Source organism: Bombina bombina, chromosome 6, assembly GCF_027579735.1.
Source record: "Bombina bombina isolate aBomBom1 chromosome 6, aBomBom1.pri, whole genome shotgun sequence".
NCBI classification, from domain to species: Eukaryota; Metazoa; Chordata; class Amphibia; order Anura; family Bombinatoridae; genus Bombina; species Bombina bombina.
In genome coordinates this window covers 577,488,153-577,504,832 of record NC_069504.1, presented here as the reverse complement: position 1 = coordinate 577,504,832, position 16,680 = coordinate 577,488,153, and the positions used below count along the sequence as shown (strand labels likewise).

The 16,680-nt window shown below is 41.3% G+C and overlaps 1 protein-coding gene across 1 annotated transcript in view; it reads right to left on the bottom strand.

Moving 5' to 3' along the window:
- The window catches only part of TJP1 (tight junction protein 1), a gene marked incomplete in the record, with an annotated part of 489,926 nt that overhangs the window by 292,048 nt on the left and 181,198 nt on the right, over window positions 1-16,680 (bottom strand). Inside the window, 1 exon segment of the mRNA XM_053717550.1 lies at window positions 10,734-11,013. Within this exon segment, the coding sequence (XP_053573525.1) occupies window positions 10,734-11,013 (280 nt within the window).

The following is a 16,680-nucleotide window of genomic DNA, read 5'->3' as shown; positions in this document are numbered from 1 at the left end:
CAGTCCGCTTCAGAGAAACGAGATTTGGATAGAGGAAAGGACCCTGAACTAGGTCTTTCCTCAGAGGTAACATCCAAGGTGGAAGAGATGTCATCTTCACTAGGTCTGCATACCATATCCTGCAAGGCCATGTAGGAGCTATTAGAATTACCGATGCTCTCTCCTGTTTGATACGAGCAATGACTTGTGGAAGGCGCACAAACGGATGAAACAGATATGCTAGACCGAAAGCCCAAGGAACCGCCAGAGCATCTATCAGAGCGGCCTGTGGATCTCTTGACCTTGAGCTGTTCCTTGGAAGCTTGGCGTTCTGCCGAGACGCCATCAAATCCAACTCTGGCAACCCCCATTTGAGGGTTAGCCTGGAGAACACCTCCGAATGGAGAGCCCACTCCCCAGGATGAAAAGTCCGTCTGCTCAGGAAATCTGCTTCCCAGTTGTCCACTCCTGGAATGTGGATGGCAGATAGACCACAATTGTGAACTTCCACCCACTGAATGATCCGAGCCACATTCCTCATGGCTATGGAACTCCGGGTTCTTCCCTGGTGGTTGATGTAAGCCACTGAAGTGATGTTGTCTGACTGAAACCTGATAAAATGGGGTAAAGAAAACTGAGGTCACGCCATCAGAGCATTGACAATCTCTCTAAACTCCAAAATGTTTATGGGGAGAGCAGATTCCTACTGAGTCCATAGTCCCTGCACCTTTAACGAGTCCCAGACTGCTCCCCAGCCTAACAGGCTGGCGTCCGTGGTCACAATCACCCAGGAAGGTCTCCGGAAGCATGTGCCCTGAGACAGATGTTTCTGAGAAAACCACCACAGAAGAGAGCGTCTCTTGTCTACTGGTCTAGATCTATCCTCTGAGACAGATCCGAATGGTTTCCGTTCCATTGTCTGGGCATGCACAACTGCAGAGCTCTCAAATGGAGTCAAGCAAAGGGGATGATGTCCATGGAAGCGACCATCAGACCAATTACCTCCATACATCAAGCTACTGAAGGCCAAACAGTAGACAGAAGAGAGAGGCAAGAAGAGAGAATTTTGGATTTTCTGACCTCGGTCAGAAAAATCTTCATGGATAGGGAATCTATTATGGTCCCTAAGAAAACCACCCTTGTAGCTGGAACAAGGGAACTCTTCTCCAGATTCACTTTCCATCTGTGGGAACGCAGAAAAGACAACAAGATCTCTGTATGAGAGTTTGCTTGTTGAAAAGATGGCGTCTGAACCAATATGATGTCCAAGTATGGCCCCACGGCAATTCCCCGAGAGCTGATCACTGCAAAGAGAGCCCCCAGAACCTTCGTGAAAATTCTGGGAGATGTGGCAAGGCCAAACGGAAGAGCCACAAACTGAAAATGTTTGTCTAGAAAGGCGAATCTCAGGAATTTGTGATGATCCCTGTGGATAGGAACATGAAGATACACATCCTTCAGGTCTATGGTTGTCATGAACTGACCCTCTTGGACCGAATGGTCTCCATTTTGAAGGATGGCACCCTGAGAAACTTGTTTAGGTCTAAAATGGGTTCCCTCTTTTTTGGGAACCACAAACTGATTTGAATAGAAACCTAAACCTCCCAGAGAGAAAAGATCCTGAACGCAGTTCAAGAATGCCTTTCTTTTTACCTGATCTGCAGATAATCTTGAGAGGTGAAATCTGCAATTGGAAGGAAGAGATTTGAATTCTATTTTGTAACCCTGAGATACTATGTCAATAGCCCAAGGATCTGGGACATCTCATATCCAGGCTTGACAAAACAGAGAAAGTCTGCCCCCCACTTGATCCGATCCTGGACCAGGGGCAGAGCCTTCATGCTGATTCAGAATCAGCTGCAGGCTTCTTTGACTGTTTCCCCTTGTTTCAAGACTGATTGTGTTTCCAAGAAGACTTGGACGGTTCCTGCTTGGAAGAGGAAGAAGACGACTTTTGACCTCTGAAGTAACAAACGAAAATTACTTAGACGTCTTTTAGGTCTATTCTTCTCGTCTTGTGGTAGAAAAGACCCTTTTCCACCCATATCATCAGAAATTACCTCTGCCAGACCAGGTCCAAACAAGGTTTTACCCTCATAAGAAAGCGCCAGAAGCTTGGAATTGAAGGAAACATCAGCTGACCAAGATTTTAGCCACAAAGCCCTGCGGGCTAGAACAGTGAAGCCAGACATCTTCTCTCCCAGTCTAATAACTTGCATGTTAGCATCAGAAATAAAGGAATTGGCTAATTTAAGAGCCTTAATCATATCTTGGATTTCCTCCAATGGAGTCTCTTTTAAAATAGATACAGACAAAGCATCACAACAATAAGATGCTGCACTTGCTACTGCGGCAATACAAACTGCATGTTGCCATTAACGGCCTTGATGAACATACATCCTTTTCAAATAAGCCTCCAGCTTCTTGTTCATGGGATCCTTAAAAGAGCAACTATCCTCTATAGGGAAATAATCTCCGTCACACGGTCTGGAACAGGGAACACTTCCAGAGAGGAAGAGACATCATAGTATTTATTAAGTTTACTAGATTTCTTAGGGTTGACAACGACAGATGAATCAGAGTCCTCCAAAGTACCCAATACCTCCTTTAACGGTGCACAAAGGTGCTAAAGCTTAAACCTGAAGTTTACTTCTTCAGTATAAGGCACAGGAGTTACACTGTCTGAATCTGAGATTTCACCCTCAGAGGCTACAGAGGTACACCTTACTATCTGATCAATGTTTATTTTTCCTCTTGCGTTTTCCCAATACAGGAAAAGCAAATAATGCCACAGACACCGCAGAGGATATCTGAGCAGCAAAATCTGCAGGCAAATATAATCATCCAGGAGGTTGAGAGGAATCGCAGGGCACTGCATCTGACACCAGTAAGGCTTGGGACATTTGAGGAGAAAGCTGTAGCGTTGCCAGAATAGCATCATCCTGAGAGACTTTATTGGGCTCAGAGGGCAACAAAATATCTTTACATTGCAAAGTTTTAGCTAAACAAGCAGAACAGAATTGCATAGGCTAAACAATTTGTGTCTCTAGGCATAATAAACATTTGTCACAAGGGAGGGAGTAGAAATGTGCTTTTAAATTTTTCCTCAGAACGTTATAAACGAAAAAGAAAATGTATGTTTACCTGATAAATGTATTTATATCCGTATATGGTAAAGCCACGACAAAATCAATTACTAGTGGGAATATCACTCCTGGCCAGCAGGAGGAAGCAAAGAGCACCACAGCAAAGCTGTTAAGTCACTCAGCCAAGGCAAAAGTATTAAATTTGGAAAAAGAATGCAGAGAGGACCAAGTTGCAGCCTTGCAAATCTGTTCCACAGAAGCGTCATTTTTGAATGCCCAAGAAGAAGAAACAGCCCTAGTGGAATGAAACTTTATTCTCTCAGGAGGCTGCTGACCAGCAGTCTCATAAGCAAAACTAATAATACTTCTTTCTCTCTGGTTGAGAAGTAGCAGTCGCTTTCTGACCTTTATGCTTTCCGGAGAAACAAACAGGGCAGAGGACTGGCGAAAATCCTTAGTCTGTAGGTAAAATTTCAGAGCAGGCACAACGTCCAAGTTGTGTAACAAACGTTCCTTATGAGACGGAGGATTAGGGCATAGAGAAGAAACAACAATTTCCTGATTAATATTTCTATCTGAAACTACTTTAGGAAGAAAGCCCAACTTCGTACGAAGAACCGCCTTATCAGCATGAAAGATAAGTCAAATCACACTGCAAAGCCGAGAGTTCCGAAACTCTCGGAGCAGAAGAGATAGCAAAAAGAAACAAAACCTTCTAAGATAATAGCTTAATATCTATGGAATGAAAAGGCTCAAATGGAGCCTGCTGCAAAACTTTAAGAACAAGGTTAAGGTTTCAAGTAGAAGCAACAGACAAGCACAGACCTGATCCTAACCAGGGCCTGACAAAAAGAATGAAAATATGGCATATCTGCCAGAAGCTTATGCAACAAAATCAGAAATCTGACCCTTCAGAGTACTGACTGACAATCCTTTCTCCAAACCTTCCTGAAGAAAAGACAAAATCCTAGGAATCCTGACCCTACTCCAAGAGTAGCCCTTGGATTCACACCAATAAAGGTATTTACGCCATACCTTATGGTAAATCTTTCTAGTAACTGGCTTACAAGCCTGAATCATGGTCTCAATGACCGACTCGGAAAAAACACGCTTAGATAGAACTAAGCATTTAATCTCCAAGCAGTCAGCTTCAGAGAAACGATATTTGGATGGAGGAATGGTCCTTCCTCAGAGGAAACCTCCAAGGTGAAAGAGATGACATCTTCACTAGGTCAGCATACCAGATCCTGCGAGGCCATGCAGGAGCTATTAGAATTACCGGTGCGCTCTCCTGTTTGATACGAGCAAAAACGGAGGAAACAGGTAAGCTAGACTGAAATCCCAAGGCACGGCTAGAACATCTATCAGGACAACCTGCGGATCTCTTGACCCTGAACCGTACCTTGGAAGTTTGGCATTCTGCAGAGGCGCCATCAGATCCAACTCCGGCACCCCCTATTTGAGGGTTAACCTTGAGAACACATCTGGGATGGAGAGCCCACTCCCCGGAATGAAATGTCTGTGTGCTCAGGAAGTCCACTTCCCAGTTCTCCACTCCTGGAATGTGTATGGCAGATAAACAATTGTGAGCTTTCGCCCACTGAACAATCCGAGCCATCTCTTTCATGGCTAAGGAACTCTGAGTTCCTCCCTGGTGGTTGATGTAAGCCACTGAGGTGATATTGTCCGACTGGAACCTGATAAACCGGGCTAAGGCCAAGCCCTCAGCATTGTAAATTGCTCTCAACTCCAATATGTTTATGGGGAGAACAGACTCCTCCCGAGTCCATAGTCCTTGCACCTTTAACAAGTCCCAGACTGCTCCCCAGCCCAACAGGCTGGCGTCCGTGGTCACAATCACCCAGGATGGTCTCCGGAAGCATGTGCCCTAAGACAGATGCTCCTGAGAAAACCACCATGGGAGAGACTTGTTGACTGATCTAGATCTATCTTCAGAGAGATCCGAATTGTCTCTGTTCCATTGACTGAGCATGCATAATTGCAGAGCAAAGGGAATGATGTCCATAAAAGCGACCATCAGACAAATTACCTCCATACATTGAGCCACTGATGGCCGAGAGAGGCAAGAGGAAAGAATCTTTGATTTTCTGACCTCTGTCAGAAATATTTTCATAGATAGGGAATCTATTATGTTTCCTAAGAAAAACAGCCTTGTAGTTGGAAGGGAACTCTTTTCAAGATTCACTTTCCATCGGTTGGAACGTAGAAAAGACAACAAGATCCCTGTATGAGAGTTTGCTTGTTGAAAAGATGGTGCCTGAACCAATATATCATTCAGGTAGAGTGCCACTGCAATTCCCCAAGACCTGATCACAGCCAAGAGAGCCCCCAGAACCTTCGAGAAAATTCTGGGAGCTGTGGCAAGGCCAAATGGAAGAGCCACAAACTCAAAGTGTTTGTCTAGAAAGGCGAATCTCAGGAACTTGTGATGATCCCTTAGAATGGGAACATGAAGATACGCATTCTTCAGGTCTATGATCGTCATGAACTGACCCTCTTAGACTAAAGGAAGAATGGAATGAATAGTTTCCATCTTGAAGGACGGTACTCTGAGAAACTTGTTTAAACACTTCAGGAAAAGAATAGGCCGAAACGTTCCCTCTTTTTTGGGAACCACAGACAGATTTGAATAGAAACCTAGGCCCTGTTTCAGTATGGGAACTGGAAAAATCACTCCCAGGAAGGAAAGATCCTGAACACATTTCAAGAACGCCTCTCTTTTTATCTGGTCTGCAGATAATCTTGAGAGGTGGAACCTGCCCCTGGGAGGAAAGGTCTTGAATCCTATTTTGTAACCCAAAGATACTATGTCCATGGCCCAGAGATCGGGAACATTTAGAATCCAAGATAGATAAAACTGAGAAAGTCTTCCCCCCACCTGATCTGATCCCAGATCTGGGGCAAACCCTTAATGCTGATTTAGACTCAGCTGCGGGTTTCTTAGACTGCTTCCCCTTGTGTCAAGACTGATTGGGTTTCCAAGAAGACTTGGACTGTTCCTGCTTGGAAGAAAAAGACTTTCCTAAGTTACAAAAGGAACGAAAATTACTCTGACGTCCTTTAGGTCTATTCTTCTTGTCTTGTGGTAGAAAAGACCGTTTTCCACCCGTGATATCAGAAATTAATTCTGCTAGACCAGGTCCAAACAAGGTCTTATCCTTGTAAGGAATCGCTAGAAGCTTGGATTTAGATAAAACATAAGCTGACCAAGACTTCAGCCACAAAGCCCTGCGGGCTAGCACAGCAGAACCAGATATCTTGGCTCCCAGTTTAATAACCTGCATGGTAGCATCAGAAATAAAGGGATTGGCTAGCTTAAGTGCCTTAATCCAGTCTTGGATCTCCTCCAAGGGAGTCTCTACTTGAAGAGAATCAGACAAGGCGTCGTACTAATAGGACGCCGTACTGGACACAGTGGCAATACACACCGCAGGTTGCCATTGGAGACCTTGATGAACATACATTTTCTTCAAATAAGCCTCCAGCTTTTTACCCATTGGATTCTTAAAAGAGCAGTTATCCTCAATAGGAATAGTAGTTGTCAGCCAGAGTAGAAATTGCTCCTCCTACTTTAGGCACCATGTGCCATGACTCTTTAATGGAGTCGGCAACAGGAAACATCTTTTTAAAGACAGGAGACTGTGAAAAGGGTATCCCTGGCTTCTCCCATTCCTGTGCAATAATCTCTATTGCACGATCTGGAACAGGAAATACTTCTGCAGAGGAAGGAACATCAAAATATTGATTCAGTTTACTTGATTTTTTAGGGTTGGCAGTGACAGGCGGGTCAGAGTCGTCCAAAGTAGCCAAAACCTCCTTTAACAATACACAAAGGTGTTCCAAGCTTAAATCTGAAGGATACTACTTCAGCGTCAGAAGAAGGAATTAGACTGTCCGAATCTGAGATTTCCCCCTCAGAAGCTACCGGGGAATCCTCCCCCTGAGTAGCAAAAGGCGGAGCAGAAACCTTACTATCTGAATCTTTAAATGTCCTCTTGCGTTTTCCCTGTAGGATTGGAAAAGTAGATAAAGCTGCAGATACCACAGAGGATACCTGAGCCGCAAAATCTGCAGGCAAATAAACTCCTCCAGGAGATTGAGAGGAACCACAGGGCACTGCATGTGACGCCATAGAGGCTTGGCACGTTTGAGGAGAAAGCTGTGGTAATGCCTGAACAGCATCATCCTGGGAGACATTTGGCTCAGAAACAAAAAGTTTATCTTTACGTTTTAAAGTCCTATCTAGACAAGAGGAGCAAAATTGCATGGGTAACACAATTTGGTTCTCTTAAACATAGAAGACACATGTTCAAAGGAACAGATTGCTCTTCCATATCTAAGGAAATTTTTTTAATGTACTGTCCCTTTAAGAAACAGTAGAGCGGTATAGTCTTAGATTAACTAGACAACCTGCACCCTCACTGCTTGTAGCAATATGGCCCCCACACTATACAAATAACCTGCCAAGGATCAGAGTATTTAAAGGGAAAAAACAAACATCTTAAATTTAACTGACACCTAAGTACAGCCTCTACACCTCAGCTACACACAGAGGTGCCTACCTGCCCCCTACGATATCCCAGCAGCAACAAGAAAGTCGGATTTCTCTAGCCGGTCTCGCTCGCATCCAGCCGCCACAACCACTCAGTGAGCACTGAAGACGGAGTCGGGATGTCACATGACCGGAACAATAGAAGTGGCGCAGTTTAGAAAGAAAAAAAAAAGTGTGCACTTTATAACAGACATAGGCAGTTTAAATTAAAGAAGCCACTACTGTCAAGCTACAGTGAATTACAAAAAAATAATAACACCATTAATATACCTCTTAAAAACAAATAAAATCTATCTGAGCCACCAAGGGTTAACCCCTTCCTAACCATGAAGGAGGTTAACCCCTAAAGTCTCTAAGTCAAATGCAAAAAGTGCCTGCCCATTACCAATAAAAGATTCTTTAAACAAGTCCTAAACCCCTCCAGTGCCAGTTTTCCCCCAGAAGACAAAACCACTTACCTGCACATCTAGCTGTCTGGCAGGAGGACAGCTCACATGGTGTGAAAGGACGCCACTCCTTCAGAGACCTGTGGAAAAAAGAAAGAACAGAGTAAACCTACTCTGGCTTTCTATATAAGGAGAGTAAAACAGGTTAGGAAAAGGCAGCAAGGCCCACATCACAAGATCCTAACTGCTTTAAAGCCACCACTACCCTACTGAAGAGGAGATTAACGTGGACTATGGCTAGACCCAAAAATCTTGCTAGTAGCAAAAGAAATCCAATTTTCTTCAGACACAAAAAACTTCACCTCCTCCATAGACAAAGGCAAAGAGAATGACTGGGGATTGTGGGAAGGGGAGTGATACTTAATAGCTTTGCTGTGGTGCTCTTTGCCGCCTCCTGCTGGCCAGGAGTGATATTCCCACTAGCAATTGATGACGTTGTGGACTCACCATATCTGAGGAAAGAAATTTAAATATGAATAAATCAGGCCCTCTACACCTCACAACTACCGAGGTGCCCTACCTGACCTCCGCAGCAAAACAAATGAAGTGAAAAAGACACAGGACTCTCCTGCTGAATGATCGAGTCCAGCTACCCAGGAGATGTCGGCAAGAAGACACCACTCCGCTTTCTGACTGCGGAAGTCCCGGTCACATGACGTCAGACAGAAACTGCACAGCTAAAAAGAAAGACGCGCAATTCTGTCCAAGCCCGGCGTCGGCTAAACTAGAGCGTCAAAAACATGCCCACATTCTGAGAGAACAGGTATATTCACCATTAAAATGTGAAAAAACTAAATTTATGCTTACCGGATACATTTATTTCTTCCAGATATGGGGAGTCCACGGGGTCATCTTATTACTGTTGGGAATATCACTCCTGGCCAGCAGGAGGAGGCAAAGAGCAGCACAGATAAACTGTTAAGTATCACTCCCTTACCCCAACCCCCAGTCATTCGACCGAAAGGAAATGGAGAAAAAAGGAGAAAACACAAGGTGCGGAGGTGGCTGAGGTTTACTCAAAACTAACCGTCTTGAAAACAAAAGGGTGGGTCTGTGGACTCACCATATCTGGAAGAAATAAATTTATCTAGAGGACACAGATGAATAGGGAGGGACAAGACAGGCAGACCCAAACAGAAGGCACCACCGCTTGAAGAACCTTTCTCCCAAAAGAAACCTCAGTTGAGGCAATAAAATTATAAAACTTTGTAAAATTTGGAAAAGTATGAATGGAAGACCAAGTTGCAGCCTTGCAAATTTGTTCCACAGAAGCTTCCTTTTTGGAAAGCACAAGAGGAGGAAACAGCTCTTGGGGAAAGAACCGTAATACTCTCAGAAGACTGCTATCCAGCAGTCTCAAATTAAAAAAAGAATTATACTTCTCAACCAGAAGGAAAGAAGAAGCAGTAGCTTTCTGACCTCCACGTTTCCTAGAGAAACAAACACACACGGCAGAAAGACCAGCAAAAATCTTTGGTTGCTGGCCTGGAGTGATATTCCCACTAGTAATTGAATGACTTTGTGAACTCTCCATATCTTTGGAAATAAATATTCCTAATTAGGCACATCACAAAAAAGGTACTACACAAAAGTAATTATTTCTTAAAGGGACAGTAAACACCTTGTAATTACAAGTCTTAACCTTTTTAAAACAAATTAACATTCTTTTTACTACAATTAGTTTTCAATAGCCAAACTCCACCCACTACGTGCCTTATTTGAAGGAGTCAATCTGTCATAAAGTTAGTATAAAGTACATTGTTTGGCAGTTGCTATCTGATACAGCCAATAAGACATATATGTAGCAGAGGTAGCAGAGTGCATTTGAAGTTCTGATAATCACAAAATTCTCAATTTCCAGAGCTATATTAGGAATAGTGGGGGGGAAATAAATTGCAAGGTTACGTCAATATGTATAATTTAATATTTTAAATAAAAATCTAAAAATGTGTTTACTGCCCCTTTAAGCTTTTCACTATTACAATTCACTTTTTTGGTTCATCTTTAATTTACATTAAAGGGGCATTGTATGCTAAGTTTTAAACAAGCACTTTTAAATAAAATAAATATGAAGGAACATTATCCTATATGTTTAATACATTGCAGTAGGTTTAACAAGTCATTGGAACAAATCAGGGGGAAACGAGCTTTATTGTACAGTGGCCCTTCAACACTACTATCCAATCTACAACTAAATCTGTTACTCAGGCAATATAAAAGTCTCAGTAAAAATCTAGCGCTGCTGTGGTGATAGTTATATATTTTTCTTGCGGTATGTATAGTTAGTGATGCTCTTGAGGACTTACTGACCAGAATGAATATCCAGTGCATCATTACAACAACATGACTACTATACTCAACATGATCAGCATTACACCTATTTGTAATCATGATTTAACATATTATATTGGTATTAAAAGTTGGATAAATTCTACTGCAGTGTTTACTATGCAAATTATCTCAACTGAACTTTTGAGAAGAATAAGCTGTATATGAACAATAGAATCGAACCAAATGTTTATTCTGAAATGTCAAGCCTTATACAGAAGTTAAATAAAGTTCCTGAAAAGGTAATAGTAATCTGATATGCATTGCTCAATTCTCATCAGTCTATCACTATTAAGGCCCACCATAAAAAGCGAAATGTACCTTCATTTTTTCGGGATTTCACCAAGGTCACTTTGGAAGGTTTTGGAGGTTGACTGGAAGCAACAGATCTTCTGTCTGATCTTGGCGACAAACTTCTCTCTCTGCTTGCACTTCTATCCCTTACCCAGCTCTTCTCGCTTCTTCTACTTACAAGAGTCCCACTATGGGCATTTCTCTGGTCAGGCACATCATCCTCATAACTGTCCTCTTCATTTTCCGACACTGGATCTGGGTCAGGACGAACTACAGGAAGCTGTACTTTTTTTTTCCGTCGAATTGTCTATATTAAAGTATTTATAAATCTATGACTTCAAAATAATTTATACTCTAATTGAATTCAGTGCACAAAGTTATTCAGTTAATGTAGACATAATAGATTACAGATGTGTAAAAATACAAAATTGTTTACTTTCCAATTAAAACATGAAGTTCACAATTAGACTGACATCACATGAATCTAATCAAAACATCTATGGTAGGTAACTACTTCAATAAGACCACCAAAACCCTGGCCAGTCTGTTTAAATCATACTCCCGGGAAAGCAAAACTTAATTTCAGATCTTCTAGATTTGCCCCCTTACACCCTTGTCTTGGAATATATTTGAAAAAGTCTGGAAGTATGTAAATTTGATTTTGAAAGGATTACTAAAAATTACACTGATGCAATAGCAGTGAAAGAAAAAGAAGATGAAGCGCACACACACAGCTGAAGTGAGCTTGAATAAATGAGATAGAGAAGGGAGAAATCATTTCACTGACCTGCAAATTCAGGACTGTCCAAGAAACTGCAGGGAATTAGATGTTCTAAATCAGGGGGCCTCAAACTATATTATTTATATATATATATATATATATATATATATATATATATATATATATATATATATATATATATATATATATATATATATATATATATATACATATATACACACACACACACATATATATATATACATATATACATACATACATACATACAGGTGGCCCTCGTTTTACAACGGTTCAATTTACACCGTTTCAGAATAACAACCTTTTTTTCCAGTCATGTGACTGCTATTGAAAAGTATTGAGAAGTAGTGCATTTATTAAAATAGCCAGTAGATGGAGCTGTCCGCTTGTGTTGCAGCAAAGCCAAGCAAGCTGAAATTAATCAGTTTAACCAGACCTGAGCTATCGAGCAGATTTCAAAAGAACAAGATCTTCCTGTCTATAAATCAGTCCAGATTGGAATGCATAGAAAGAACTGTTTGAAGTCTGTGAAGTCTGTGTTGTGTGATTATTTTATTAGGTTTATAATGCTGTTTAGCAAATGTTTTTGTTCATTTAACTTAGTTTAATTATATATTCTGTGTTGTGTGATTATTTTATTAGGTTTATAATGCTATTTAGCATTTAAAGTCTTCATTTCAAAGCTTTAAAAATAATGTATTAGGTGTTACTTTTGACAATTTTGAGAGAACCCTGGAACCTATCTCCCTCACTTCCAATTGACTTACATTATAAACTGGGTTTCAATTTACAACGGTTTCGATTTACAACCATTCCTTCTGGAACCTAACCCCGGCGTAAACTGAGGGCTACCTGTATATATATCCATCCACAGCTACCCATCCTCAGGCTGTATTTATCAATAGTACAAAACCAGGGAGAGAAGGATATTTAAAGTCCAATTTAAAAAAAAAAACACATTCCCGATTACATGGACATCCCAGTGGAGAGACTTGTCATAGGCTGTGGTGCTCCTTGTCCCATCCTAAGTAGTGTCTGACTAGGAGTGGGACACTGGAGTTTTCCACTTCTCCCAGTGTGTGCTTGTAGAGCATGACATTTGTGTTCCCATAGCTGGCTGCATATCTTGGTGATACAACAGGATAGTCTTGGCAGGCTAATGTGTCTGGAATATGTATCTACATAAGCACATAAATGGCAAAAGTGGAGAAAGGTACACAACCTTTGGTGTCAGGCACAATTAAGGTACTACAGGTCCCCAGGAACTTAAAAGGTCTAAAATGTGTGAACAAACCTGAACGATGATGCTACTAAACATTCCTGGTGTTAAAGAACTGAAAACTGATATGGTCTTTTTTATTCTACCCTGTAAAGAGGCGCCTCTGGTGTGCAGAGTTTTGGTTGACAATATTGGGATGTCAATTAGCACTGCTAAATTTGTTGGTGCTATACAAATAAATGATGATATTATTATTATTTGTAGGCATCAGTAAAGAATTGTTATTTATAATACTGACAATTATTTAGGCCATTGCTTTTTGTTTTATTTACTTTTGCAGAAACGTTATGATCTTAAATGAATGGATTGATATTACTGGGTTACAAATACAAAGTGAATAGTTTCTATGCAAATACTCTACATTTGAAATTGATAATAAAAATGATATTCATATGCCAGAGGCAATTTATTTTAGAAGCCTAATGTATACAACAGTAGTGGGGTTGAGGCAAGCCTGATCTTGTATGGTAGATTTAGGGACAATTTAAAGGGACAGTCAAGTCCAAAATAAACTTTCATGATTCAGATAGGGCATGTAATTTTAAACAACTTTCCAATTTACTTTTATCACCAATTTTGCTTTGTACTCTTGTTATTCTTAGTTGAAAGCTAAACCTAGGTAGGCTCATATGCTGATTTCTTAGACCTTGAAGGCCGCCTCTTATCTAAATGCATTTTGACAGTTTTTCACCACTAGAGGGCATTCGTTCATGTGTGTCATATAAATAACATTGAGCTCACACATATTGAGTTACCTAGGAGTCAGCACTGATTGGATAAAATGCAAGTCTGTCAAAAGAACTGAAATAAGGGGGCAGTTTGCAGAGACTTAGATATAAGGAAATTAGAGGTAAAAAGTGTATTAAAGGGACAGTAAACCTCAAAAATAATGTTATATAATTCTGCACATAGTGCAGAATTATATAACATTATATTAGCCAAACTTTGTAAAACATAAAATACCCTTTTAATTTAAAAAAAAAAAACAGCTGTTTTACAGACCCGCTCTCTGTGCTCTTCTGAGCGGGTCTGTTTGTTTCACACAGCGCATCGGGCCAGCTGTATAGTCACAGCCCGACCGTGCCATTATACACAGTGCAGCTCGCTCCTGGTGTCAGACAGAGCAGGAGCGAGCTGCACTTAGTGTTATGGCGCGGTCGGGCCAAGCTGTGACTATACAGTTGGCCCGATGCGCTGTGTGAAACAAACAGACCCGCTCAGAAGAGCACAGAGAGCGGGTCTGTAAAACAGCTGTTTTTTAAAAAAATTAAAAGGGTATATTATGTTTTACAAAGTTTGACTAATATAATGTTATATCATTCTGCACTATGTGCAGAATTATATAACATTATTTTTAAGGTTTACTGACACTTAAATATAACTGTGTTGGTTATGCAAAACGGTGGAATGGGTAATAAAGGGATTATATACCTTTTAAACAACAAAAATTCTGGTGTTTACTGTCCCTTTAATATTTGCCTTCAATGGGGATAAAAACAGCATATTGTGGCTTATGTCTGGGGTTTCAAATTGTGGGAATAAAACATAACTCTAGAAAAGATATATATGACACAATGGGAACTTACTATAAAAGGTTGCCACCTTTATTACACTATCCTTCTGGGAACTTCAGGAGCCCTGACTGATGCTGCTTTTATAGTGCATGAGAAAAGCAGGATAGCTGTACGGTGAACTGGTAATACTTTTCCTATTATTTTATTCCCTCAATGGGGTCCACCCTTTCTAAAAAGCTATCTGGGCTGGCGAGATTACTAAAGAATGCTCGCCAGGCCTATTTCCCTGTTGTAATGATCTAAAGTCACTTTTTACAATAAAAACAGGGTGTCTCACTAAGGTGTGTATACTACATTTGTCTATGAAAAGTGCAGAACATAATTTGTATTTTAAACACGAGGTCCATTAAAAAAATAATAATGACGACGTATACAACAAATAAAAAAAGTAATAACTGTTTACATAAAATTGCCATACATGCAAACTCACAGTTTGAAATTAAAAAACAGAATTTATGCTTACCTGATAAATTACTTTCTCTTGTGATGTATCGAGTCCACGGATTCATCCTTTACTTGTGGGATATTCTCCTTCCCAACAGGAAGTGGCAAAGAGAGCACACAGCAGAGCTGTCCATATAGCTCCCCCTCTAGCTCCACCCCCCAGTCATTCGACCAAGGGTTAGGAAGAAAAAGGAGAAACCATAGGGTGCAGTGGTGACTGTAGTTTAAACAAAAAAACTACCTGACTTAATAGCCAGGGCGGGCCGTGGACTCGATACATCACAAGAGAAAGTAATTTATCAGGTAAGCATAAATTCTGTTTTCTCATGTAAGATGTATCGAGTCCACGGATTCATCCTTTACTTGTGGGATACCAATACCAAAGCTTTAGGACACGGATGAAGGGAGGGAACAAGACAGGTACCTTAAACGGAAGGCACCACTGCTTGTAAAACCTCTCTCCCAAAAATAGCCTCCGAAGAAGCAAAAGTATCGAATTTGTAAAAATTTGGAAAAAGTATGCAGCGAAGACCAAGTCGCTGCCTTACAAATCTGTTCAACAGAAGCTCTGGTAGAATGAGCAGTAATTGTTTCGGGAGGCTGCTGGCCAGCAGTCTCATAGGCCAAACGGATGATGCTTTTCAGCCAAAAAGAGAGGTAGCAGTCGCCTTCTGACCTCTCCTTTTACCAGAATAGATAACAAACAATGAAGTTGTTTGTCTGAAATTCTTGGTTGCTTGTAAATAGAACTTTAAAGCACGAACCACATCAAGATTGTGTAACCGACGTTCCTTCTTCGAAGAAGGTTTAGGACACAGAGAAGGAACAACAATTTCCTGGTTAATATTCTTATTAGACACAACCTTAGGAAGAAAACCGGGTTTGGTACGCAAAACTACCTCATCTGCATGGAAAACCAGGTAAGGTGAATCACACTGTAAAGCAGATAACTCTGAAACTCTTCGAGCAGAAGAGATAGCTACCAAAAACAAAACCTTCCAAGATAAAAGCTTAATATCTATGGAATGTAAAGGTTCAAACGGAACCCCTTGCAGAACTGAAAGAACTAAATTCAGACTCCATGGCGGAGCCACAGGTCTATAAACAGGCTTGATTCTGACTAAAGCCTGACTAAACGCTTGAACGTCTGGTACCTCTGCCAGACGTTTGTGTAAAAGAATAGACAAAGCAGATATCTGTCCTTTTAAGGAACTAGCTGATAATTCTTTCTCCAATCCTTCTTGGAGAAAGGACAATATCCTGGGAATCCTAACCTTACTCCATGAGTAACCTTTGGATTCGCACCAAAAAAGATATTTTCGCCAAATCTTATGGTAGATTTTCCTGGTGACAGGCTTTCTAGCCTGAATCAGGGTATCAGAAACCACGCTTTGATAGAATTAGGCGTTCAATCTCCAAGCAGTCAGACGCAGAGAAATTAGATTTGGATGTTTGAAAGGACCTTGTATTAGAAGGTCATGCCTCATTGGTAGTGTCCATGGAGGAACAGATGACATGTCCACTAGGTCTGCATACCAGGTCCTGCGTGGCCACGCAGGCGCTATTAGAATCACCGAAGCCCTCTCCTGCTTGATTCTGGCAACCAGATGAGGGAGGAGAGGAAACGGTGGAAAAACATAGGCCAGAGTGAAGGACCAAGGCGCTGCTAGAGCATCTATCAGCACCGCCTGGGGATCCCGGGATCTGGACCCGTATAGAGGAAGCTTGGTGTTCTGACGGGAGGCCATCAGATCCAATTCTGGAGTGCCCCATAGCTGAGTCAGCTGTGCAAATACCTCCGGGTGGAGTTCCCACTCCCCCTGGTGAAAAGACTGACGACTTAGAAACTCCGCCTCCCAGTTGTCTACTCCTGGGATGTGAATTGCTGAGAGATGGCAAGAGTGATCCTCCGCCCAC